The sequence below is a fragment of the Schistocerca serialis genome, chromosome 6 (genome assembly GCF_023864345.2).
Source record: "Schistocerca serialis cubense isolate TAMUIC-IGC-003099 chromosome 6, iqSchSeri2.2, whole genome shotgun sequence".
NCBI classification, from domain to species: Eukaryota; Metazoa; Arthropoda; class Insecta; order Orthoptera; family Acrididae; genus Schistocerca; species Schistocerca serialis.
In genome coordinates this window covers 133,801,446-133,823,453 of record NC_064643.1, presented here as the reverse complement: position 1 = coordinate 133,823,453, position 22,008 = coordinate 133,801,446, and the positions used below count along the sequence as shown (strand labels likewise).

At 43.2% G+C, this 22,008-nt stretch overlaps 1 protein-coding gene across 2 annotated transcripts in view; it reads left to right on the top strand.

Moving 5' to 3' along the window:
- LOC126484624 (venom dipeptidyl peptidase 4-like) overlaps positions 1-22,008 on the top strand; it is a 348,388-nt gene that overhangs the window by 194,065 nt on the left and 132,315 nt on the right. For both annotated transcript variants that reach the window (XM_050108208.1, XM_050108207.1), the window contains exons 10-11: positions 5,590-5,725; positions 9,361-9,581. In XM_050108208.1, the coding sequence (XP_049964165.1) occupies positions 5,590-5,725; positions 9,361-9,581 (357 nt within the window). The remainder of the gene's footprint in view (positions 1-5,589; positions 5,726-9,360; positions 9,582-22,008) is intronic.

Here is a 22,008-nt window from a genome sequence, read left to right as displayed (position 1 = left end):
GAATAGTCGGATCTTGTCCCTACTAAGGTTGCACAACATTGCCTCCTATGATTTCATCACTAATGCTCTTGCTGACGCTAAATTGTTAAATGTACATGTAGCCTGGCTGTTACTGAGCATTCCCGATCGCATAAATGTGCGTAATACTTGGCTTAAACACGTGAAGGGAATGCATATATGCATTACGGGTTATTTCGCTGCCTAGGTAGCAGAAATCCTCAACTTCATCTACTAAGTGACCCCTTAACTTCATCTACTGAACGTAAATTCTGATGTTAAGTTTCTCACTATTCTCATTTCTGCTACTTCTCATTACTTTCGTCTTTCTTCGATTTACTCTCAGTCAATATTCTGTACTCATTAGGCTGTTCATTCCATTCAGCAGATCATATAATTCTTCTTCACTTTCACCCAGGGTAGCAATGTCAGCAGTGAATCGTAACATTGATACCCTTTTACCTACAATTTTAATTCCACTCCTGAAATTTCTTCTATTGCCATCATTGCTTCTTTAATATACAAATTGACAGTAGGGCGGAAGACTACATCCTGTCTTAGGTCCTTTTTAATGCGAATACTTCGTCCTTGGTATTCCATTCTTATCATCCCCTCTTGGATATTGTACAATTTGTATATTATCTGTCTCTCCCTACAGCTTACCCCTATTTTCCTTAGAATTCCGAACATCTTGCCCCATTTGAAATTACCAAATACTTTTTCCATGTCTACAAATGCTATGAATGGTTCTTGATTTCTACTTAGTCTTGCTTCCACTGTCAACCGCAAGGTGAGAAATGCCATTCCCGTTCCTAAAGTCAAACAGATCGTCATCTAACACATACTCAGTTTTCTTTTCTCTACTTCTGTATATTATTCTTGCCAGCAACTTGGATGCATGAGCTGTTAAGCTGATTGTGCGATAATCCTCGCACTTGCCTACTATTGCAGTCTTCAGAATTGTGTGGATGATTTTCTCCCGAAAGTCAGATCGTATATCGCCAGACTCATACACTCCAACGTGAATAGTCGTTTTGTTGCTACTTCCTCCAATGATCTTAGAAATTGTGATAGAAAGTTATCTACCCTTTCTGCCTTATTTGATCTTAAGTCTTCCAAAGCTCTTTTAAATTCTGATTTTAATAGTGGATCCCATCTTTCTTCTATATCTACTCCTGTTTCTTCTCCTATCACATTAGTCAAATCCTTTACCCTCATACAGGCCTTCAATTTACTCTTTGCATCTGTGCGCTCTCTCTTATACACTTAGAATGTTATAAGTAATACATATTAATTATAATGCAACAAGCGAGAAATGATTTTTATAAAGAAGAACAAATGCAGGTAATTACAAGAGTATGCTACTTGCAGTAGGTTGAATGTCTGTAGAGTTTGGCACTGTAGAGTGTGTTCCAGAGTAGAGGCTGCTGCAGCTATAGATATGAGTGGTGTCTGTTTCGCCAGACATGTCGGACGGAACAGACGCTACTCCAGATGAAGCAGCCAGGACACATACAAGAATAATTGGGATGAAAGGAATGGAAAGGAAACGTGATGGTAAATGGGAAGGAAATAATCACTTCCAGCCGCATAGGGCATTGTGGCAATGCAACGATGACAGTTCAAAATTCGTACGGGACCGGAGTTCAAACCCAATTGCTTCACTTCTGTAGAATAGTTGCCTTAACCACCTCGGACATCCGGACACGCTTTCCGTCAAATTCAAATTCCCAACTTCCCTCTCGCCGCATCGCAACGCCCCAGCCCATTGACGCTCTATTCGTAGTTTCCGACTCTCGTAGGTTGGACGCTGGTTGTGCATCTGCGGTGAAACTTTTTCCAACAAACAGCTGTTGCACCCATAGAATTATAGATACCAGTGGTGTCTGTTGGACAAAGCCACTGGGAAGTCATCTCCTTCCTGTTTCTTTCCCATTCCATTATCTTTCCATGTCTTTCACCCCAATTATTTATGCTGGAGCTAGTCGGTCGCTAGACTACAACAAGGACTAGAAATATTGACGATTACGGAATCAGGGAAACATCACACATGTTGTTGTTGTTGTTGTTGTGGTCTTCAGTCCTGAGACTGGTTTGATGCAGCTCTCCATGCTACCCTATCCTGTGCAAGTTTCTCCATCTCCCAGTACCTACTGCAACTTACATTCTTCTGAATCTGCTTAGTGTATTCATCTCCTGGTCTCCCTCTACGATTTTTACCCTCCACGCTGCCCTCCAATACTAAATTTGTGATCCCTTGATGCCTCAGAACATGTCCTACCAACCGGTCCCTTCATCTCGTCAAGTTGTGCCACAAACTCCTCTTCTCCCCAATTCTATTCAATACCTCCTCATTAGTTACGTGATCTACCCATGTAATCTTCAGCAATCCTCTGTAGCATCACATTTCGAAAGCTTCTATTCTCTTCCTGTCCAAACTATTTATCGTCCATGTTCCACTTCCGTACATGGCTACACTCCATACGAATACTTTCAGAAACGACTTCCTGACACTTAAATCTATACTCGATGTTAACAAATTTCTCTTCTTCAGAAACGCTTTCCTTCCCATTGCCAGTCTACATTTTATATCTTCTCTACTTCGACCATCATCAGTTATTTTGCTCCCCAAATAACAAAACTTCTTTACTACTTTAAGCGTCTCATTTCCTAATCTAATTCCCTCAGCACCGCCCGACTTAATTCGACTACATTCCATTATCATCGTTTTGCTTTTGTTGATGTTCATCTTACATCGTCCTTTCAAGACACTGTCCATTCCGTTCAGCTGCTCTTTCAAGTCCTTTGCTGACTCTGACATAATTACAATGACATCGGCGAGCCTCAAAGTTTTTATTTCTTCTCCATGGATTTTAATACCTACTCCGAATTTTTCTTTTGTTTCCTGTACTGCTTGCTCAATATACAGATTGAATGACATCGGAGGCAGGCTACAACCCTGTCTCACTCTCTTCCCAACCGCTGCTTCCCTTTCATGCCCCTCGACTCTTATAACTGCCATCTGGTTTCTGTACAAATTGTAAATAGCCTTTCGCTCCCTGTATTTTACCCTTGCCACCTTTAGAATTTGAAAGAGAGTATTCCAGTCACCATTGTGAAAAGCTTTCTCTAAGTCTACAAATGCTAGAAACGTAGATTTTCCTTTCCTTAATCTTTCTTCTAAGATAAGTCGTAGGGTCAGTATTGCATCACGTGTTCCAACATTTCTATGGAATCCAAACTGATCTTCCCCGAGGTCGGCTTCTACCAGTTTTTCCATTCGTCTGTAAATAATTCGCGTTAGTATTTTGCAGCCAATGCTTATTAAACTGATAGTTCGGCAATTTTCACATCTGTCAACACCTGCTTTCTTTGGGATTGGAATTATTATATTCTTCTTGAAGTCTGAGGGTATTTCGCCTGTCTCATACATCTTGCTCACCAGATGGTAGAGTTTTGTCAGGACTGGCTCTCCCAAGGCCATCCGTAGTTCTAATGGAATGTTGTCTACTCCCGAGGCCTTGTTTCGACTTAGGTCTTTCAGTGCTCTGTCAAACTCTTCACGCAGTATCGTATCTCGCATTTCATCTTCATCCAGATTCTCTTCCATTTCCATAATATTGTCCTCAAGTACGTCGCTCTTCTATAGACCCTCTATATATTCCTTCCACCTTTCTGCTTTCCCTTCTTTGGTTAGAACTGGGTTTCCATCTGAGCTCTTGATATTCATACAAGTGGTTTTCTTTCCTCCAAAGGTCTCTTTAATTTTCCTGTAGGCAGTATCTATCTTCCCTCTAGTGAGATAAGCCTCTACATCCTTACATTTGTACTCTAGCCGTCCTTGCTTAGCCATTTTGCACTTCCTGTCAATCTCATTTTTGAGACGTTTGTATTCCTTTTTGCCTGCTTCATTTACTGCATTTTTATATTTTCTCCTTTCATCAATTAAATTCAATATTTCTTCTGTCACCCAAGGAGTTCTACTATCCCTCGTCTTTTTACCTACTTGATCCTCTGCTGCCTTCACTATTTCATCCCTCAGAGCTACCCATTCTTCTCCTACTGTACTTCTTTCCCCCATTCCTGTCAATGGTTCCCTTATGCTCTCCCTGAAACTCTGTACAACCTCTGGTTTAGTCAGTTTATCCAGGTCCCATCTCCTTAAATTCCCACCTTTTTGCAGTTTCTTCAGTTTTAATCTACAGTTCATAACCAATAGATTGTGGTCAGAATCCACATCTGCCCCTGGAAATGTCTTACAATTTAGAACCTGGTTCCTAAATCTCTGTCTTACCATTATATAATCTATCTGATACCTTTTAGTATCTCCGGGATTCTTACATGTATACAACTTTCTTTTATGTTTCTTGAACCAAGTGTTAGCTATGATTAAGTTATGCTCTGTGCAAAATTCTACCAGACGGCTTCCTCTTTCATTTCTCTCCCCCAATCGATATTCGTCCACTATGTTTCCTTCTCTCCCTTTTCCTACTCTCGAATTCCAGTCACCCGTGACTATTAAATTTTCGTCCCCCTTCACTACCTGAATAATTTCTTTTATCTCATCATACATTTCATCAATTTCTTCATCATCTGCAGAGCTAGTTGGCAAATAAACTTGTACTACTGTAGTAGGCGTGGGCTTCGTGTCTATCTTGGCCACAATAACGCGTTCACTATGCTGTTTGTAGTAGCTTACCCGCACTCCTGTTTTTTATTCATTATTAAACCTACTCATGCATTACCCCTATTTGATTTTGTATTTATAACCCTGTATTCACCTGACCAAAAGTCTTGTTCCTCCTGCTACCGAACTTCACTAATTCCCACTATATCTAACTTTAACCTATCCATTTCCCTTTTTGAATTTTCTAACCTACCAGCCCGATAAAGGGATCTGACATTCCACGATCCGATCCGTAGAACGCCAGTTTTCTTTCCCCTGATAACGACGTCCTCTTGAGTAGTCCGCGCCCGGAGATCCGAATGGGGGACTATTTTACCTCCGGAATATTTTACCCAAGAGGATGCCATCATCATTTAACCATACAGTAAAGCTGCATGCCCTCGGGAAAATTTACGGCTGTAGTTTCCCCTTGCTTTCAGCCGTTCGCAGTACCAGCACAGCAAGGCCGTTTTGGTTATTGTTACAGGGCCAGATCAGTCAATCATCCAGACTGTTGCCCCTGCAACTACTGAAAAGGCTGCTGCCCCTCTTCAGAAGGGTGCTGCCCCTCTTCAGGAACCACACATTTGTCTGGCCTCTCAACAGATACCCCTTCGTTGTGGTTGCACCTACGGTACGGCCATCTGTATCGCTGGGGCACGCAAGTCTCTCCACCAACGGCTAGGTCCATGGTTCATGGGGGAAGGACATCACACATATTAGATTTAAAAAGCACATTTTAGTGTATGTTGAGATAAAGTTATACCTTAAAAGATGCCAGAGGAATTAATCCCTTTCTCAAAGTGGCAGACAGAAGATTACATACTCCAAACAAAACTATATAATTTTCTATCTCTCAAGTTACATGCGTATAAATTTTCTGTTTAACCGGTTGTATAACAGAGCGAAACAATTTTTTATTACAGAGACCACTACCTTGAATCAGTGGCGTGGGTTGACGACAACACCGTCATGGCTTGGTGGATGAATCGCACTGCAAACGTCAGGCAAGATGTGATCTACTTCCTTTCCAATGACGTGAAGCAAATTGCTGGGGAAAAGGTAAACTACTTCCTCCTGCATATTGTTTTATACTAACCGTTTGTTCCTTAGCAAAAAGAATGGTTCAAATGGGTCTGAGCACTATGGGACTTAACTTCTGAGGGCATCGGTATCCTAGAACTCAGAACTACTTAAACCTGACTAACCTAAAGATATCACACACATCCATACCCGAGGCAGGATTCGAACCTGCGACCGTAGCGGTCGCGCGGTTCCATACTGTAGCGCCTAGAACCGCTCGGCCACCCCGGCGGGCTGTTCCGTAGCATTTGGGCTGGAATACTGTAGCGTGAACAAACAGCTGAGGGAGAATACCTATACAGAATGTGGAATGTGATTTGTCTACAAAGTGTCCACAATTAACCAACAAATGTACTGCTACTATCCATCTTTCCATTAATCATTCAATAACATTTGATAACATCGACCTATGTGCACATTTCGGTTAATAAACAACATACCAGTCCTAAAACACTAAACACGTAGCTGCAATCTCTCAGACAGTGCTACAAAATGATTCCAGACTGATTCGTTCGTCTGTATGCACAGGAATCAGAATTGGCGAGTGGCATTAGAACCTGACTCTGCCAGCAGCAGGCGTGCTGTTTACAGGGTTGCGTTGTTTCACTGCTAATTGCATCACTGTCATTCAAACTGTATCAGTTTGCTTGTGTTCTTGTCAGGCCTTATTATTTTCAACTAGCAAACCCGTCAATGCTTTGCATTTGCTGAATGTAGATGGGAATTGCATATACATCCTAAATTACATTCCCCCCCTCCCCCCGCTCTATCTGCCCATCCTCTCAACCCCTCTCTCTCAGAACAACTCCTCCTTACCCACCTCTCTGTGCCTAATCTCCTCCCTCCCTCTCTGTCCATCCCAATCTCATCTCTCTATATCCGTCCGTGTCTGAACATTCACTTGCTCTGTGTAACTTCTCCCCCCACTTCTCTGTGCATAACCTCCTCCCTCTCTCTCTCTCTCTCTCTCTCTCTCTCTCTCTCTCTCTCTCTCTCTCTCTCTGTTCACCTTCTCCTCCCCTTCTTTCTATGTCTATTTCCGTCTGAATTTTCAGTACATCATCGTGTAAAAATTTGAAGTAAATCCGTCCAAGATTTTCCAGATTTTTGGTAACAATGTTAAATATATATTGATAAACGTAAAAAAACATATACAAAATATGTAAAAAATATAGCGTAAGTCCGTCAGAATGTTCATTAGAGTATCGTGTAAAAATTTCAAGTTATTCGGTAAAGAACTTTTAGAGATTTGCGGTAACAGCCCTTCTCCCTTTGTATATTTTATATATATGTATAGATTATATATCTTACAAAAATTTATAGGGTATGTCCGTCCGAACGTTCGTTAGAGAATTAAGTGAAAATTTGTAGTAAATCGGTCAATAACTTTTCGAGACTTTCGGTACCAACATTTCCCCTCTATAAAGGATGATTTTTTCCACCGTGTAAAACTCTAAGGATTGATCGATGAGAGGATACGGAACAAAAAAGGTCTAATGATTCATGAATTCCTGCTTTCTGAGACCACCCTGTCTGAGACAAACGGCGAAACATTGTTGCAAACATTGAAAAGTGTGGTTGTTGTCGGCGGGGATAGGTCTCCTGATACTACCTCGCTGACCGCCGCCCGTTGCAATTTACCTTTCCGTATGTATGTATGTATTTGACTGGGGACCTAGAAACGACGGAGAGGCTTCGTCCCCGCCGTGGCCCTCAGTGGTACACAACCCCCAAACAGGCTACAGCAGTCCACTCACTCCACCGCCGCCCCACACCGAACCCGGGGTTATTGTGCGGTTCGGCTCCCAGTGGACACCCCCCCTGGGATCGTCTCATTTCAGACGAGTGTAACCCCAATGTTTGCGTGGTAGAGTAACTATGGTGTACGCTTATGTGGAAAAGGTGTTTGCGCAGCAATCGCCGACATAGTGTAACTGAGGCGGAATAAGAGGAACCAGCCATCCACTTCAAGGTGAGTCAGCAATAAAAGTGAATCGGACACAACATTACCAATTACTATGGCAGGAGAGGGCAGTAGGTCATGACGTATGAGGAACACTACCACCCTCTAGGAGGAAACCATGCACACGGTACTGTAGCTGCATGATAGAGAGCGCATTAGGCCGCCGTCTCTGTAACAAAGTATGACTGAATAAATGCTCTCCAGCATGGAGACCATGCATTTCCGGACCTAAGTTCATTAGACCTTTCTTGTTCCGCATCTTCTCATCGATCAATCTCTACACATCGTACTTGGTGGAAAAAATCACCCTATGTATTACATATCTATTTGTATATTATATATATAAACTGTCAAATTGATTTTTTTGGTGTTGTTAATAAAATATGTGACAGCAGAACTGAGAAACTGTACGCATTTTTTAAAAAATTTTTTTCTTCATATCAAAATTCCGTTAAACCAAATCGCTCGAGCCGTCCTCAAGTGATGACCTCTCATAACTGATTTTAATTTCCGACTTTTCCGATGGTTTTTCCAAAAATTTTCTTTCATACAATCCTTGCCCTAACAATAAGGAACGTAACAACGAAAATCAACCAAATCGTTCAAGCCATTCTCACTTGATGACCTCTCATACAGGCGGTAATTGATTTTTATTTATATAAATTTTTAAGGTACTTTATTTGAGATAATGAAACAACTTTCATGACGTACGCATTTCAAATACATGTGTACAATACAACCCGTTTAAGACCACAGATGTTACTGGGTTTAATAAACACAGCAGTGAATGCAAATAAGAATTTTCCATTGCTATTCCTCCACAACCACCAATACAATAACAAAGGGTTCAACAAATTACTGTAAAAACGATTTGTGACGCATTGTTTCGTGTATTCTTTAAACTTTATCCTCAACTGTAAGACAAAAACAATTTACAGCAGAATATCACAAACGAGTGGCAAACAAATAAGTGTAGATTTTCTGCAGAAGGACGGGGCATAAACATGGAACACTTGTTGTGACATTTGGTCGCACTGTGTCAAAGTTACTACATTTCTCATTTACTTGTCATTTGGTATTACTTGCCTTCTACAATCCATAGAAACGCCATATCTATAGCTAAGGTTTCGTTTACGTAGGTTGCTTGGTTCGCCACCAAGATCGACTGATTAACGGGTTGATTCATTTGTTTCTACCATATTAACACTATTCGAATAAATTGTGAACACTATTGGGGTAAGCCCAGAGTTGCTTATTCGTTTGAAGCTTTGTCTCCAATAAGTATGACATCCGTGTTCTTCTGGCTAGGAACTCATAAATCCAGTCTCAAAGCTGGCCTGATATTTTCACTGTTTGTATTTTATTCATTAGGTGACAGTGTGGGAGCGTAACGAACGCCATCGGGAAATCCTGATACTCGGCGTGTAATTCAGTTAATAACATGTAAGACGTGTGACACATTTTGAAATATTAAGAACGTTTGCACAGGAACTAAGTATATGTTTCTATACGGGTAATATTATCTAATACTTTGGATATGCTGTATGAATATCTCTTGTAATAACATTCTTCGTCATAGCTTACTGTGCATCCATTATCGATGCACTTGTTTCGTGATGTATGATGCTGATGCCACATTATTGCGTTCTAGGGCCTAAAAATAGAGCAGAAGAACGGCTGGGTTGACATACATCCACAGTATTTCCAAAAAGGAAAGGAGACTTCAACTTACGTGACGATCCTGTGGCAGCCTCATGACGGCAATGTTAGTTTCCCTCACTTGGTCAAAGTGTCGGGGAATTCCACGAAAGCCATCACATCAGGAGAGCTGACAGTCACTAAGATATACGGATGGGCCCCCAATGGCACAGTGTAAGTACCTAGTGAATACTAATAATATCTTTAACTGATCTCCAAACTGGCTTGTATGACCAAATAAAAAAAGCTTGTACGTCTCCACCGTGTAGCGTTTGTACTTTCTGTTGAATTGCAGCGCCTTCAGTGCTGATTGAGTGGTACTTATAGAAAAGAAAGAAAAAGATCCCATGATGACCATACATGCGTTTAGCTGATTGTATACCCACCTGTAGCAATTTTTCATTCACTGACTCTTGTAAGGGACAAGGGAGAGATAACATTCATTTGGAATTAAAATTATTGGCAGTACTGGACACCAAGCCAACGGCGTTGCCACAGTAGTATCACCGGTTTCCGTCAGATCACCACAGTTAGGCGCATGTCGCACTTGGCTAGCACTGGGATGGGTCACAGTCAGGGCCTGCCGAGTGCTGTTGGTAGGTGGTGTGCACTCTGTGCTTGTGAGAGAAATTGAGGAGAACTAGTGGCTCTGATCACGAAAGCGGACAATAGCTGGAAGAGCAGTGTGCTGAACATATGCGCATCCACATCAGGTGGCACCTATCAACTGAAAATGACACGTAGTTTAGTCCTTACTGTTGGACCTTCCAAGGCCTGTTTGGACGGACTTTGAGTTTCAATGGAAACCAAATGACTATTCACGTTGGTGCGTAAAAACTATCCGACTGGAGGCATACCATCAGCCATTTGGAAAAATACACTATCTTGTAAAAAGTATCCACACACCTATTAGCGGACATTAATAAGGGTCTTTATGATGGCTAGGACTCTGCTGAGCGCACTTCCAATCAGGTGATTGAATTTCTGTGGAGGAATGGCAGCACATTATTCCTCAAGAGCTGAGACCCGGGTAGGTAGTGATGTTAGGGCCTGGGGCCTGGAGAGAAATAGACATTATAACTGATCCCAAAGGTGTCCTGTTGGATTCGTATTGCGGCCCTGTAAAGGCCAGTCATTTCAGGAATGTTAGTGTCCACAAACCACTGTCTCACAGGTGTTACTTCATAACAAAATGCATTATCATGCTGATTGTTGTTGTTGTTGTGGTCTTCAGTCCTGAGACTGGTTTGATGGAGCTCTTCATGCTACTCTATCCTGTGCGAGCTTCTTCATCTCCCTACTGCAGCCCACAGCCTTCTGAATCTGCTTAGTGTATTCATTTCTTGGTCTTCCTCTACGATCTTTACCCTCCACGCTGCCGATTTTTACCCTCCACGCTGCCATCCAGTACTAAATTGGTGATCGCTAGATGCCTCAGAACATGTCCTACCAACCGATCCCTTCTTCTAGTCAAGTTGTGCCACAAACTCCTCTTCTCCCCAATTCTACTCAATACCTCCTCATTAGTTATGTGATCTACCCACCTAATCTTCAGCATTCTTCTGTAGCACCGCATTTCGAAAGCTTCTATTCTCTTCTTGTCTAAACTATTTATCGTCCATGTTTCACTTCCATAGATGGCTACACTCCATGCAAATACTTTCAGAAACGACTTCTTGACACTTGAATCAATACTCGATGTTAACAAATTTCTCTTCTTCAGAAACGCTTTCCTTGCCATTGCCATTCTACATTTTATATCCTGTCTACTTCGACCATCATCAGTTATTTTGCTCCCCAAATAGCAAAACTCCTTTACTACTTTAAGTGTCTCATTTCCTAACCTAATTCACGCTGATACATCATGTCAAAACTATTCCTCTACTATTGCAATGCTGTAAAATGTATTCGCATCTTTCCGCATATAGGGTTTCCATTGCGCATCAATGGGACCATACCCTAACCACGAAAACACACTCATACCATAACACCACCTCCTCGGTGCTTTACTGTTGCACTGCAAATGATATCAGGCAACGTTCTACAGTTATTCGCCAAACCCAAACCCTTCCATTGGATTGTCACACGGTATAGCGTGAGTCATCACTCCAAATCACTCATTTGCAGTCATCTACTACCAAGTGACGTGGTTCCCAAGCATCGTTTAGTATTGACTATAGAAATGTGTGGCTTACGAGCAGCTGCTCGACCATTTTACCCCAACTACCGGTGCACAGGTATTGTGCCTTGTTTGGTAGCGCGTTGGAACTGACAGGTGATCCCTTCCTGGGATTTCACTCGATTCTTTACAACCAGCCACCGCAATGTTAGACGGTCGCTGTCCGTCACTACATGAGGTCTGCTTGTTGGTGGTTTAGCTCTGGTTGTCCCTACGCGTTTCCCCTTCACAGTGAAATCACCAGCAGTCGATTTGGATAGCTTTGGATGGATTGAAATGTCCCTGCTGGATTTGTTACACAAGTGACAACAAATAACTGGTCTGCGTTCGACGTTCCTCAGCTCCCCTGACCGCCCTGTTCAGGTGTTACTGTTTCACTACTGACAACTCAGTACTCCCTGCCTCCTTTTATACTGGCAGATCCGCCTCTCGCTACATCTAGTAGTCCACTCCGCGTTAGATATGAGAGTCTGGATACTTTTGATAAAGTAGTGTGTGATCTACACAGCTCCGGAGATAGCAAGCGCTGATACGCGGGAAATATTGTACAATCAGCTTCACACTCGGTGCAGCCAAATTCCTAACAAGAATAAGATGCAGAAGAATGGAGAGGAAAACTAAGAGTATGTTAGATTACGATCACTTTGCCTTCAAGAGAGGTGAAGTTAACAGAGAGGTAGTTCTGAAGTTGCGCTTAATAACGGAGACCAGGCTTTATAAAACTCGACATACCTTCACTACATACGCTACTGGCCATTAAAATTGCTACACCAAGATAAAATGCGGATGATAAACAGGTATTCATTGGACAAATATTTTATACTAGAACTGACATGTGATTACATTTCCACGCAATTTGGGTACATAGATCCTAAGAAATCAGTACCCAGAACAACCACCTCTGCCGATAATAACGGCCTTGATACGCCTGAGCATTGAGTCAAACAGAGCTTGGATGGCATGTACAGGTACAGCTGCCCATGCAACTTCAATACGATACCACAGTTCATCAAGAGTAGTGACTGGCGCATTGTGACGAGCCAGTTGCTCGGCCACCATTGACCAGACGTTTTCAGTTGGTGAGAGATCTGGACAATGTGCTGGCCAGGGCACCAGTCGAACAATTTCTGTATCCAGAAAGGCCCGTACAGGACCTGCAACATGCGGTCGTGCATTAACCTGCTGAAATGTACGTTTTCGCAGGGATCGAATGAAGCGTAGAGCCACGGGTCGTAACACATCTGAAATGAAACGTCCACTGTTCAAAGTGCCGTCAATGCGAACAAGAGGTGACCGAGACGTGTAACCAATGGCACCGCATACCATCACGCCGGGTCATACGCCAGTATGGCGATGACGAATACATGCTTCCAATGTGCGCTCACCGCGATGTCGCCAAACACGGATGCGACCATCCGAGAAAATCACGTTTTGCCATTCGTGCACCCAGGTTCGTCGTTGAGTACACCATCGCAGGCGCTCCTGTCTGTGATGCTGCGTTAAGGGTAACCGCAGTCACGGTCTCCGAGCTGATAGGCCATGCTGCTGCAAACGTCGTCGAACTGTTCGTGCAGATGGTTGTTGTCTTGCAAACGTCCCCATCTGTTAACTCAGGGATCGAGACGTGGCTGCACGATCCGTTACAGCCATGCGGATAAGATGCCTGTCATCTCGACTGCTAGTGATACGAGGCCGTTGGGATCCAGCACGGCGTTCCGTATTACCCTCCTGAACAAACCGATTCCACATTCCGCTAACAGTCATTGAATCTCGACCAACACGAGCATCAACGTCGCGATACGATAAACCGCAATCGCGATAGGCTACAATCCGACCTTTATCAAAGTCGGAAACGTGATGGTAGGCATTTCTCCTTATACGAGGCATCACAACAACGGTTCACCGGGCAACGCCGGTCAACTGCTGTTTGTGTATGAAAAATCGGTTGGAAACTTTCCACATGTCAGCACATTGTAGGTGTCGCCTCCGGCGCCAGCCTTCTGAAAAGCAAATCATTTGCATATCACATCATCTTCTTCCTGTCGGTTAAATTTCACGTCTGTAGCACGTCATCTTCGTGGTGTAGCAATTTTAATGGCCAATAGTGTATATCAATCTAGAAAAAAGTTTGACAACATAAAATTGTGCCATATGTTTGAAACGTATACATGACACACAATGACGAGTAAAATACAGTCTGTTGAAGAACCAAGAGTGGAAAAAAGTCGAAGAACGAAGCTCTTGGATGAGAAAGGCTATGAGATCTGTATGTAGTGTTTTATCTCTGCTGTTCAGTGTATGCATGGAAGAAGGAAAGACAGAAATAAAAGAACGATTTAGTAAAGGAATTAATATTCAGGGTGAAAGAAATCAACGACAAGTTTCGCTGATGAAATTGCTATTCCCTGTGAAAGAGAGACAGAAATGCAGGATCTATTGACTGGAATGAAACCTAATGAGAACATACACTGAGGTGACAAAAGTCATGGGGCAACTCCTGATATCGTGTCGGACCTCCTTTTGTCCGGCGTAGTGAAGCAGCTCGACTTGGCAGGAACTCAACAAGTCGTTGGAAGTCCCCTGCTGCCTCTGAAGTTGTCCTTAATTGCGAAAGTGTTGCCGGTGCAGTATTTTGTGCACGAACTGACCTCTCGATTCTGTCCCATAAATGTTCGATGGGATTCATGTCGGGCGATCCGGGCGGCCACATCATTCGCTCCGATTGTCCTCAATGTTCTTCAAACCAACCGCAAACAACTGTGACCCGGGGACATGATGCATTGTCATTAAGAAAAATTGCATCGTTGTTTGGGAACATGAACTCCATGAATGACTGCAAATGGTCTCCTAGTAAGCGAACCTGACCATTTCCAGTCAACGATAGGTTCATCTTCCAGAGGACCTAGTTCATTCCACGTAAACACAGCTCACAACATTAAGGAACCACCACCAGGCTGCACAGTGCCTAGTTTTTTTAACTTTTTTTTATTTACACGTCAAGTTCCGTAGGACCAAATCGAGGAGCAAATCTCCAATGTCATGGAACGTGTCGGTACATGAAATTACAACATAAAAGTAATAACAGATAAAAATAAATGTTTATGAACCCGAAAAAAGTCAGTCCACAAGTTTAAGTAAACGCAGTCAACAATACAATAAGAACTAGCTTAATTTTTCAAGGAACTCCTCGACAGAATAGGAGTGATCCATGAGGAAACTCTTCAGTTTCCATTTGAAAGCGCGTGGATTACCGCTAATATTTTTTTAATTCGAGTGGTAGCTTATTGAAAATGAATGCAGCAGTATGCTGCACACCTTATTGCACAAGAGTTAAGGAAGTCCGATCCAAATGCAGGTTTCATTTCTGCCGAGTATTAACCGAGTAAAAGCTGCTTATTCTTGGGAATAAGCTAATATTTTTAACAATAAATGACAGTAAGGAATATTTATATATTGCGAGGCCAATGTCAAAATACCCAGACTCGTGAACAGGGGTCGACAAGATGTTCGTGAACTTACACCATTTATTGCCCGAACCGCCCGCTTCTGTACCAAAAATATCCTTTTAGAATGGGAAGAGTTACCCCAAAATATAATAAGATGCGACATAAGCGAATGAAATTAAAGTAGACTAATTTTCGTGTCGAACGGTCACTCACTTCTGATACCGTTTGAATAGTAAAAATGGCAGTATTAAGTGTTTGAACAAGATCCTGAACGTGGGCTTTCCACGACAGCTTTCTATCTGAATATCTAGAAATTTGAACTGTTCAGTTTCACTAATCATAGGCCAGTTCTGTGAGATTAAATCGTCAGGTTTTGTTTAATTGTGTGTTAGAAATTATAAAAACTGAGTCTTATTGTGATTTAGCGTTAGTTAATTCCTACAAGCCATGAACTTAGGTCATGTACTGCACTATTTGAAACCGAGTCACTGTTGCACACAACATCCTTTACTACCAAGTTAGTGTCATCAGCAAACAGAAATATTTTAGAATTACCTGTAACACTGTAGGGCATATCATTTATACAAATAAGGAACAGGATTGGCCCCATTACTGATCCCTGCTGCAGCCCCCACTTGACCGTACCCTACTTGGACCCCACATCACAGTTGTTATCAACATTGTGAGTAATGACCTTTTGATGCCTGTTGCTAAAGTAAGAGGTGAACCAATTGTGAGCTACTCCCCATATTCCGTAATGGTCCAACTTCTGGAGAAATATTTTATGATCAACACAATCAAATGCCTTAGTTAAATAAAAAAATATGCCAAGCGTTCGAAACCTTTTGTTTAGCACATTCAGTACCTGACATAGAAAAGAGAATATAGAATTTTCAGTTATTTAACGACTTCTAAAGCCGAACTGTACATTTGATAGCAAATCGTGTGATATAAAATGATCAATTATCCTTACATACACAGCCATTTCAATAACTTTTGCAAACACTGATGGTATAGAAATAGGTCTAAAATTATCTACATTATCCGTTTCTCCGTTTTTATATAGCGGCTTTACTACTGAGTATTTTAATCGCTCAGGAAACTGACCATTCCTAAAGGAAAAATTACAAACATGGCTAAATACAGAACTAAAATGCGCAGCACAGTACTTCAATATTCTGCTAGACACTCCATCATAACAATGAGAGTCCTTAGTCTTCAGCGATTTAATTATTGACTCAATCTCCCTCTTGTATGTATCACAGAGGAGTATTTCAGACATCAATCTCGGAAAGGCATTTGCCAAGAAAGTTATATGATGTCCTGCAGAAACTAAATTTTTATTTAATTTGCCAGCAACGCTCAGAAAATGGTTGTTAAATACTGTACATATATCTGATTTATCAGTAACAGAAATATTTTTACTGCGAACTGACTTTATATCGTCGACCTTGTGTTGCTGACCAGACACTTCCTTCACAACTGACTATATGGTTTTAATTATATCCTGTGAATTAGCTATTCTATTTGCATACCACATACTCTTTGCCTTCCTAATAACATTTTTAAGCACCTTACAATACTGTTTGTAATGGGCTACTGGAGCTTGATTGTGACGACTTCTAACATTTTGATATAGTTCCCGCTTTGATCTATAAGACATCCTTATCCCACTAGTCAACCACCCAGGCTGCCTATTACTGCTAGTACCCCCTTTAGAACGTTCTAATGGAAAGCAACTCTCAAAGAGCATGAGAAATATGTTAAGGAAAGCATTGTATTTATCATCTGTGTTATCGGCACTGTAAACATCCTGCCACTCTTGTTCCTTGGCAAGGTTTAAAAAACTCTCTATTGCTGTTTGATTAACTTTCCTACATAGTTTGTAATTAAATATGACATTGATTTAAGTACGACTTAAGTCCATGGCTTCTTGGGGTCTGCGCCATACTCGAACACTACCATCAGCTCTTACCAACTGAAATCGGAACTCATCTGGCCAGGCCACGGTTCCCCAGTAGTCTAGTGTCCCAGCAGTATGGCCACAGGAGAGGCACTGCAGACAGTGTCGTACTGTTAGCAGAGGCACTCGCGTCGCTTGTCCGCTGCCGTAACCTGTTAGGGCCAAATTTCGCTGCACTATCCTAACAGATACGTTCGTCGTATGTTGGACATTGATTTCTGCGGTTATTTCACGCACTCTTGCTTGTCTGTTAGCACTGACAACTTTACTCAAACGCCGCTGCTCTCGGTCGTTAAGTGAAGGCCATCGGCTACTACGTTGTGCGTGGCGAGAGATAATGTTTGAAATTTGGCATTCTCCGGGCAGTCTTTGTGCTGTCACCGCCAGACACCACACTTGCTAGGTGGTAGCCTTTAAATCGGCCGCGGTCCGGTAGTATACGTCGGACCCGCGTGTCGCCACTATCAGTGATTGCAGACCGAGCGCCACCACACGGCAGGTCTAGAGAGACTTCCTAGCACTCTCCCCAGTTGTACAACCGACTTTGCTAGCTATGGTTCACTGACAAAATACGCTCTCATTTGCCGAGACGATAGTTTAGCATAGCCATCATTTGCTACGACCTAGCAAGGCGCCATGTTCAGTTACTATTGATATTGTGAATCATGTACCGTCAAGAGCGACGTTCACCATTAATGGATTAAAGTTAAGTATTCCACCAGCTACGTCCGTTTTTCTAAATTCTAATTTCCTTGTCCTGTTCCAGACCTCACGCCAGCCTGCGTGAGCTAAAACGCGTGCATTTCGGTCTCCTCTAGTAACACGGTGTTGGCTCTCCTGCCAACCACAACATTCTTGATACTGTGGATCTCGGAATGTTGAATTCCCTAACGTTTCCGACATGGAATTTCCCGTGCGTCTCGCTCCAAGTACTACTCCGCGTTCAGTCTGTGAGTTGCCGTCGTGCGTCCATAATGACGAGCACAAATGACATCCGCCAATGCATTGTTCTTTTACACTTTGTGTACGCGATACTAACGCTATCGGTATATGTGCATATCGCTATACCATGATATTTGTCACCTCAATGTAATATGATTTGAGAATAAGCTGAAAAAAGGCGGAAGTGATGAGGATTGGCAAAATGATGTTAGCGATAACTTTAACACCGAAACTGGGAACAATGAAGTGAAGGAGTTTTGCTACTTTGGAAGCAAAATAACAAGTCAAGGCCGAAACAAAGAGGACGTAAAATCAGACTAGCATAGATAAAGAGGACATTCCGTGTCAAAAGGCGTCTATTTTTGTCGAATATCGGTTTTAATTTCAGGAAGAAATCTATGAGAATGTACGTTTGGAGCACAGCATTGTGTGGAATTGGATCGTGGGCAATGGGAAAATCGGAAAAGAAAACAAACGAAGAGTTTGGGATTTGGGTCTAAGGAGTGATGTTGAAGATTATGTAGACTAATAACGTGAGAAATGAGAAGGTTCTCTGCGGAAGAGGAGAGGCAAGGAACGTGTGAAAAACGTTGACCAGAAGGAGCAACAGAATGTCAGGACGAGTTAAGAAATAATTGCAGTGCTACTTGAGGGAGCTGTAGAGGGTAAAAACGTATGGGAGGACAGTTTTTTTTATATATTCGACAATTAACTGAGGACGTTGGGCGTTCAGTACTACCCTGAGGTTAACAGGGTTTCACAGGAGAGGCACTCGTGGCGGGCCGCATCAATCCAGTTAGAAGACTGAGGACCCCTCCCAAAAATAAATCTCCTAGAAAAATCACACTAGAAACCGGCCGCAGCTCGTGGTCTAGTGGATAGCGTTCCTACTTCTGCATCACGGGGTTCTGGGTTCGATTCCCGGCCGGGTTGGGGATTTTCTCTGCCCGGGGACTGGGTGTTTGTGTTGTCCTCCTTATTTCATCATCATCCTCATCATTCATGACAGTGGTTACATTAGACTGTGAAGGAAATTGGACTGTGAAAAAATTGGGAATTCGTACGGGTGCTGGTGACCGCGCATTGAGTTCCCCGCAAACTAAACGTAAGAAACCTCTCTACAGTGTTTCTAAGCATGTTAAATATGGTGTCACCGCCAGACACCACACTTGCTAGGTGGTAGCCTTTAAATCGGCCGCGATCCGTTAGTATACGTCGGACCTGCGTGTCGCCACTATCAGTGATTGCAGACCGAGCGCCGCCACACGGCAGGTCTAGAGAGAGTCCCTAGCACTCGCCCCAGTTGTACAGCCGACTTTGCTAGCGATGGTTCACTGTCTACATACGCTCTCATTTGCCGAGACAACAGTTTAGCATAGCCTTCAGCTACGTCATTTGCTACGACCTAGCAAGGCGCCATATTCAGTTACTAACAGATAATATTGTGAATCATGTACCGTCAAGGAGCGACGTTCATCATAAAATAGAACATAAAATAGAACCAACAACAGGCGAGAACGCTCTCTACACTACAAGCAGAAAACAAGACGCCGTATTGAACTCATGGTGTTTAATAGAGGCCCACATATGGTGAATTTTATTAGAATAACCTTACGACAATTGAAGCTTTTAGTACAAAATCATAGAAAATACGAGAGGAGTACAGCTGGACTGTAAGCGTACCGTAATAGGATGAGGCACCACGATCTGGGACTGAAATGAGGATTGGTAAAGAGTTCGCATTCCACTGAATCCAGAATTCTTTTCCATCTTCGCGTTTGCTGAAGTGTTGCGGGAAATTCCTGTGAAATTAACAGAATTAATTTCTCTAATATTTGATGTTATGTAAATGTAAGTGCGCTTTCTGTGAGGGGAAAGTTTCTTCCTTCTGGAGAACTAACTTTTTAAGCTGATGTCCTTTTTGAGTGGCCCTGAATTTTATTACACGTTCACGGATACTGGAGTTTTTACTTACGTATACCACAGACAGAACAACACGACTAGCATATGGTCAAGAAACGAAAAGTGCGTTTTAATAGAGCTAACATGGAAATTCTACGTGCGTCCACTTTGGTGAACAAACTGTATGGTTTGCGAGCCAAATAAAGCCAACATGTGCAGCTGGATAGGGCTGAGAGCGCGCAATCACGCTAAGCAGCTCGTGGTGTGTGCCAACGATGCTGTGCCTCATGATGTGGTATACTCCATCTGCTGCATGTCAACGGTAGCTGTCTCGCCCCTTGTACAGATGGCTTCAGCGTCTCCCCAGTAATGCCAACCTGTGCATGGCTGGGCGGAACTGCTCCTCGGCTGAATGCCTAAGCGGCCACCGGCTTTACCGCCCCTGGCAGACACGGACCTTTTGCTCTCGGAGGAAGCATGCAGTGTGTGACTTCACGAGTTTACAAAACTGCTGAGAGACGCCCTTTCACTATCAGTTGTTGCAGTGCGTGGGAGGCTAAGATGCTCAGTTGTTAGCAGTGTTTAGTAGACTCAGTTCGTGCCAGTATTTGACTTCGCGACCAGCAGTCGCAACGATAGCATCCGCCATTCTGCGATCTGTGTGTTCGTTTCCACAGCCTTGGAAGGCACCAAGCATAGTCACGCTGAGTTTTTAACTGGTCATTCGCCGTAGAGCGCTCATAGCAAAACAGACCGTGATTAACACGTAAAAACACACCTCAAAAAAACTTTTGATCACCCCGGTTTCGAGAGACCCGGAACCGGAACAGAAAACTGGAATAGAGATCAACATAAACATCATTTCCGCCCTTGCTCGTGAAACCCACACATTGCATGTTGTACAACCGTACAGCGAGACCTTCAGAGGTGGTGGTTCAGATTTCTGAACACACCGGTACCTCTAATACCCAGTAGCACGTCCTCTTACATTGATACATGCCTGTATTCGTCGCGGCATACTATCCACAAGTTCATCAACGAACTGTTAGTCTAGATTGTCCCACTCCTCAACAGCGATTCGGCGTACATACCTCATAGTGGTTGGTGTGTCACGTCGCCCATAAACAGCCCTTTTCAATCTATCCCAGGCATGCTCGATACGGTTCATGTCTGGAGAACATGCTGGCCACTCCAGTTGAGCGATGCCGTTATCCTGAAGGAAGTAATTTACAAGATGTGCACGATGGGGGCGCGATTTGTCCATAAAGACGAATGCCTCGCCAATAAGCTGCGGATATGGCTGCACTATCTGTCGAAGGATGACATTCACGTATTGTACAGCCGTTATGGTGCCTTCGATTATCACCAGCGGCGTACGTCGGCCCCACATAATGCCATCCGAAAACAGTAGGGAACCTCCACCATGCTGCACCGCGTTGCCTCCTAACACGTCTCCGACGATTGCCTCGTCGAAGCCATATGCGACACTCATCGGTGAAGAGAAGGTGATGCCAATCCTGAGCGGTCCATTCGGCATGTTGTTGGGACCATCTGTACTGCACTGAATGGTGCCGTGGTTGCAAAGATGGACGTCGGGAGTGAAGCTGCGCATCATGCAGCATACTGCGCTCAGTTCGAGTGGTAACACTATGTCCTGTGGCTGCACTAAAAGCATTATTCAACTTGGTGGCGTTGCTGTCAGGGTTCCTCCGAGCCATAATCCGTGGGTAGCGGCCATCCACTGCATTATTAGCCGTTGGGCGGCCTGAGCGATGCATGCCATCGACAGTTGCTGGCTATCTGTATGTCCTGCATGTCCGAACAACATCGCTTTGGTTCTCTCCGAGACACCTGGACGCTTCCCTTGTTGAGAACCCTTCCTGGCACAAAGTAACAGTGCGGACGCGATTGAACCGCGGTATTGACCGTCTAGGCATGGTTGAACTACAGACAACACGAGCCGTGTACCTCCTTCCTGGTGGAATGAGTTGAAACTGATAAGCTGTCGGACCCCTTCCGTCTAATAGGTGCTGGCCATGCATGGTTTTTTTTACATCTTTGGGCATGTTTAGTGACACCTCGGAACAGTGAAAGGGACTGTGTCTGTGATAAAATATCCACAGCGAACATCTATCTTCAGGAGTTCTGGGAACTGGAGTGATGCAAAAC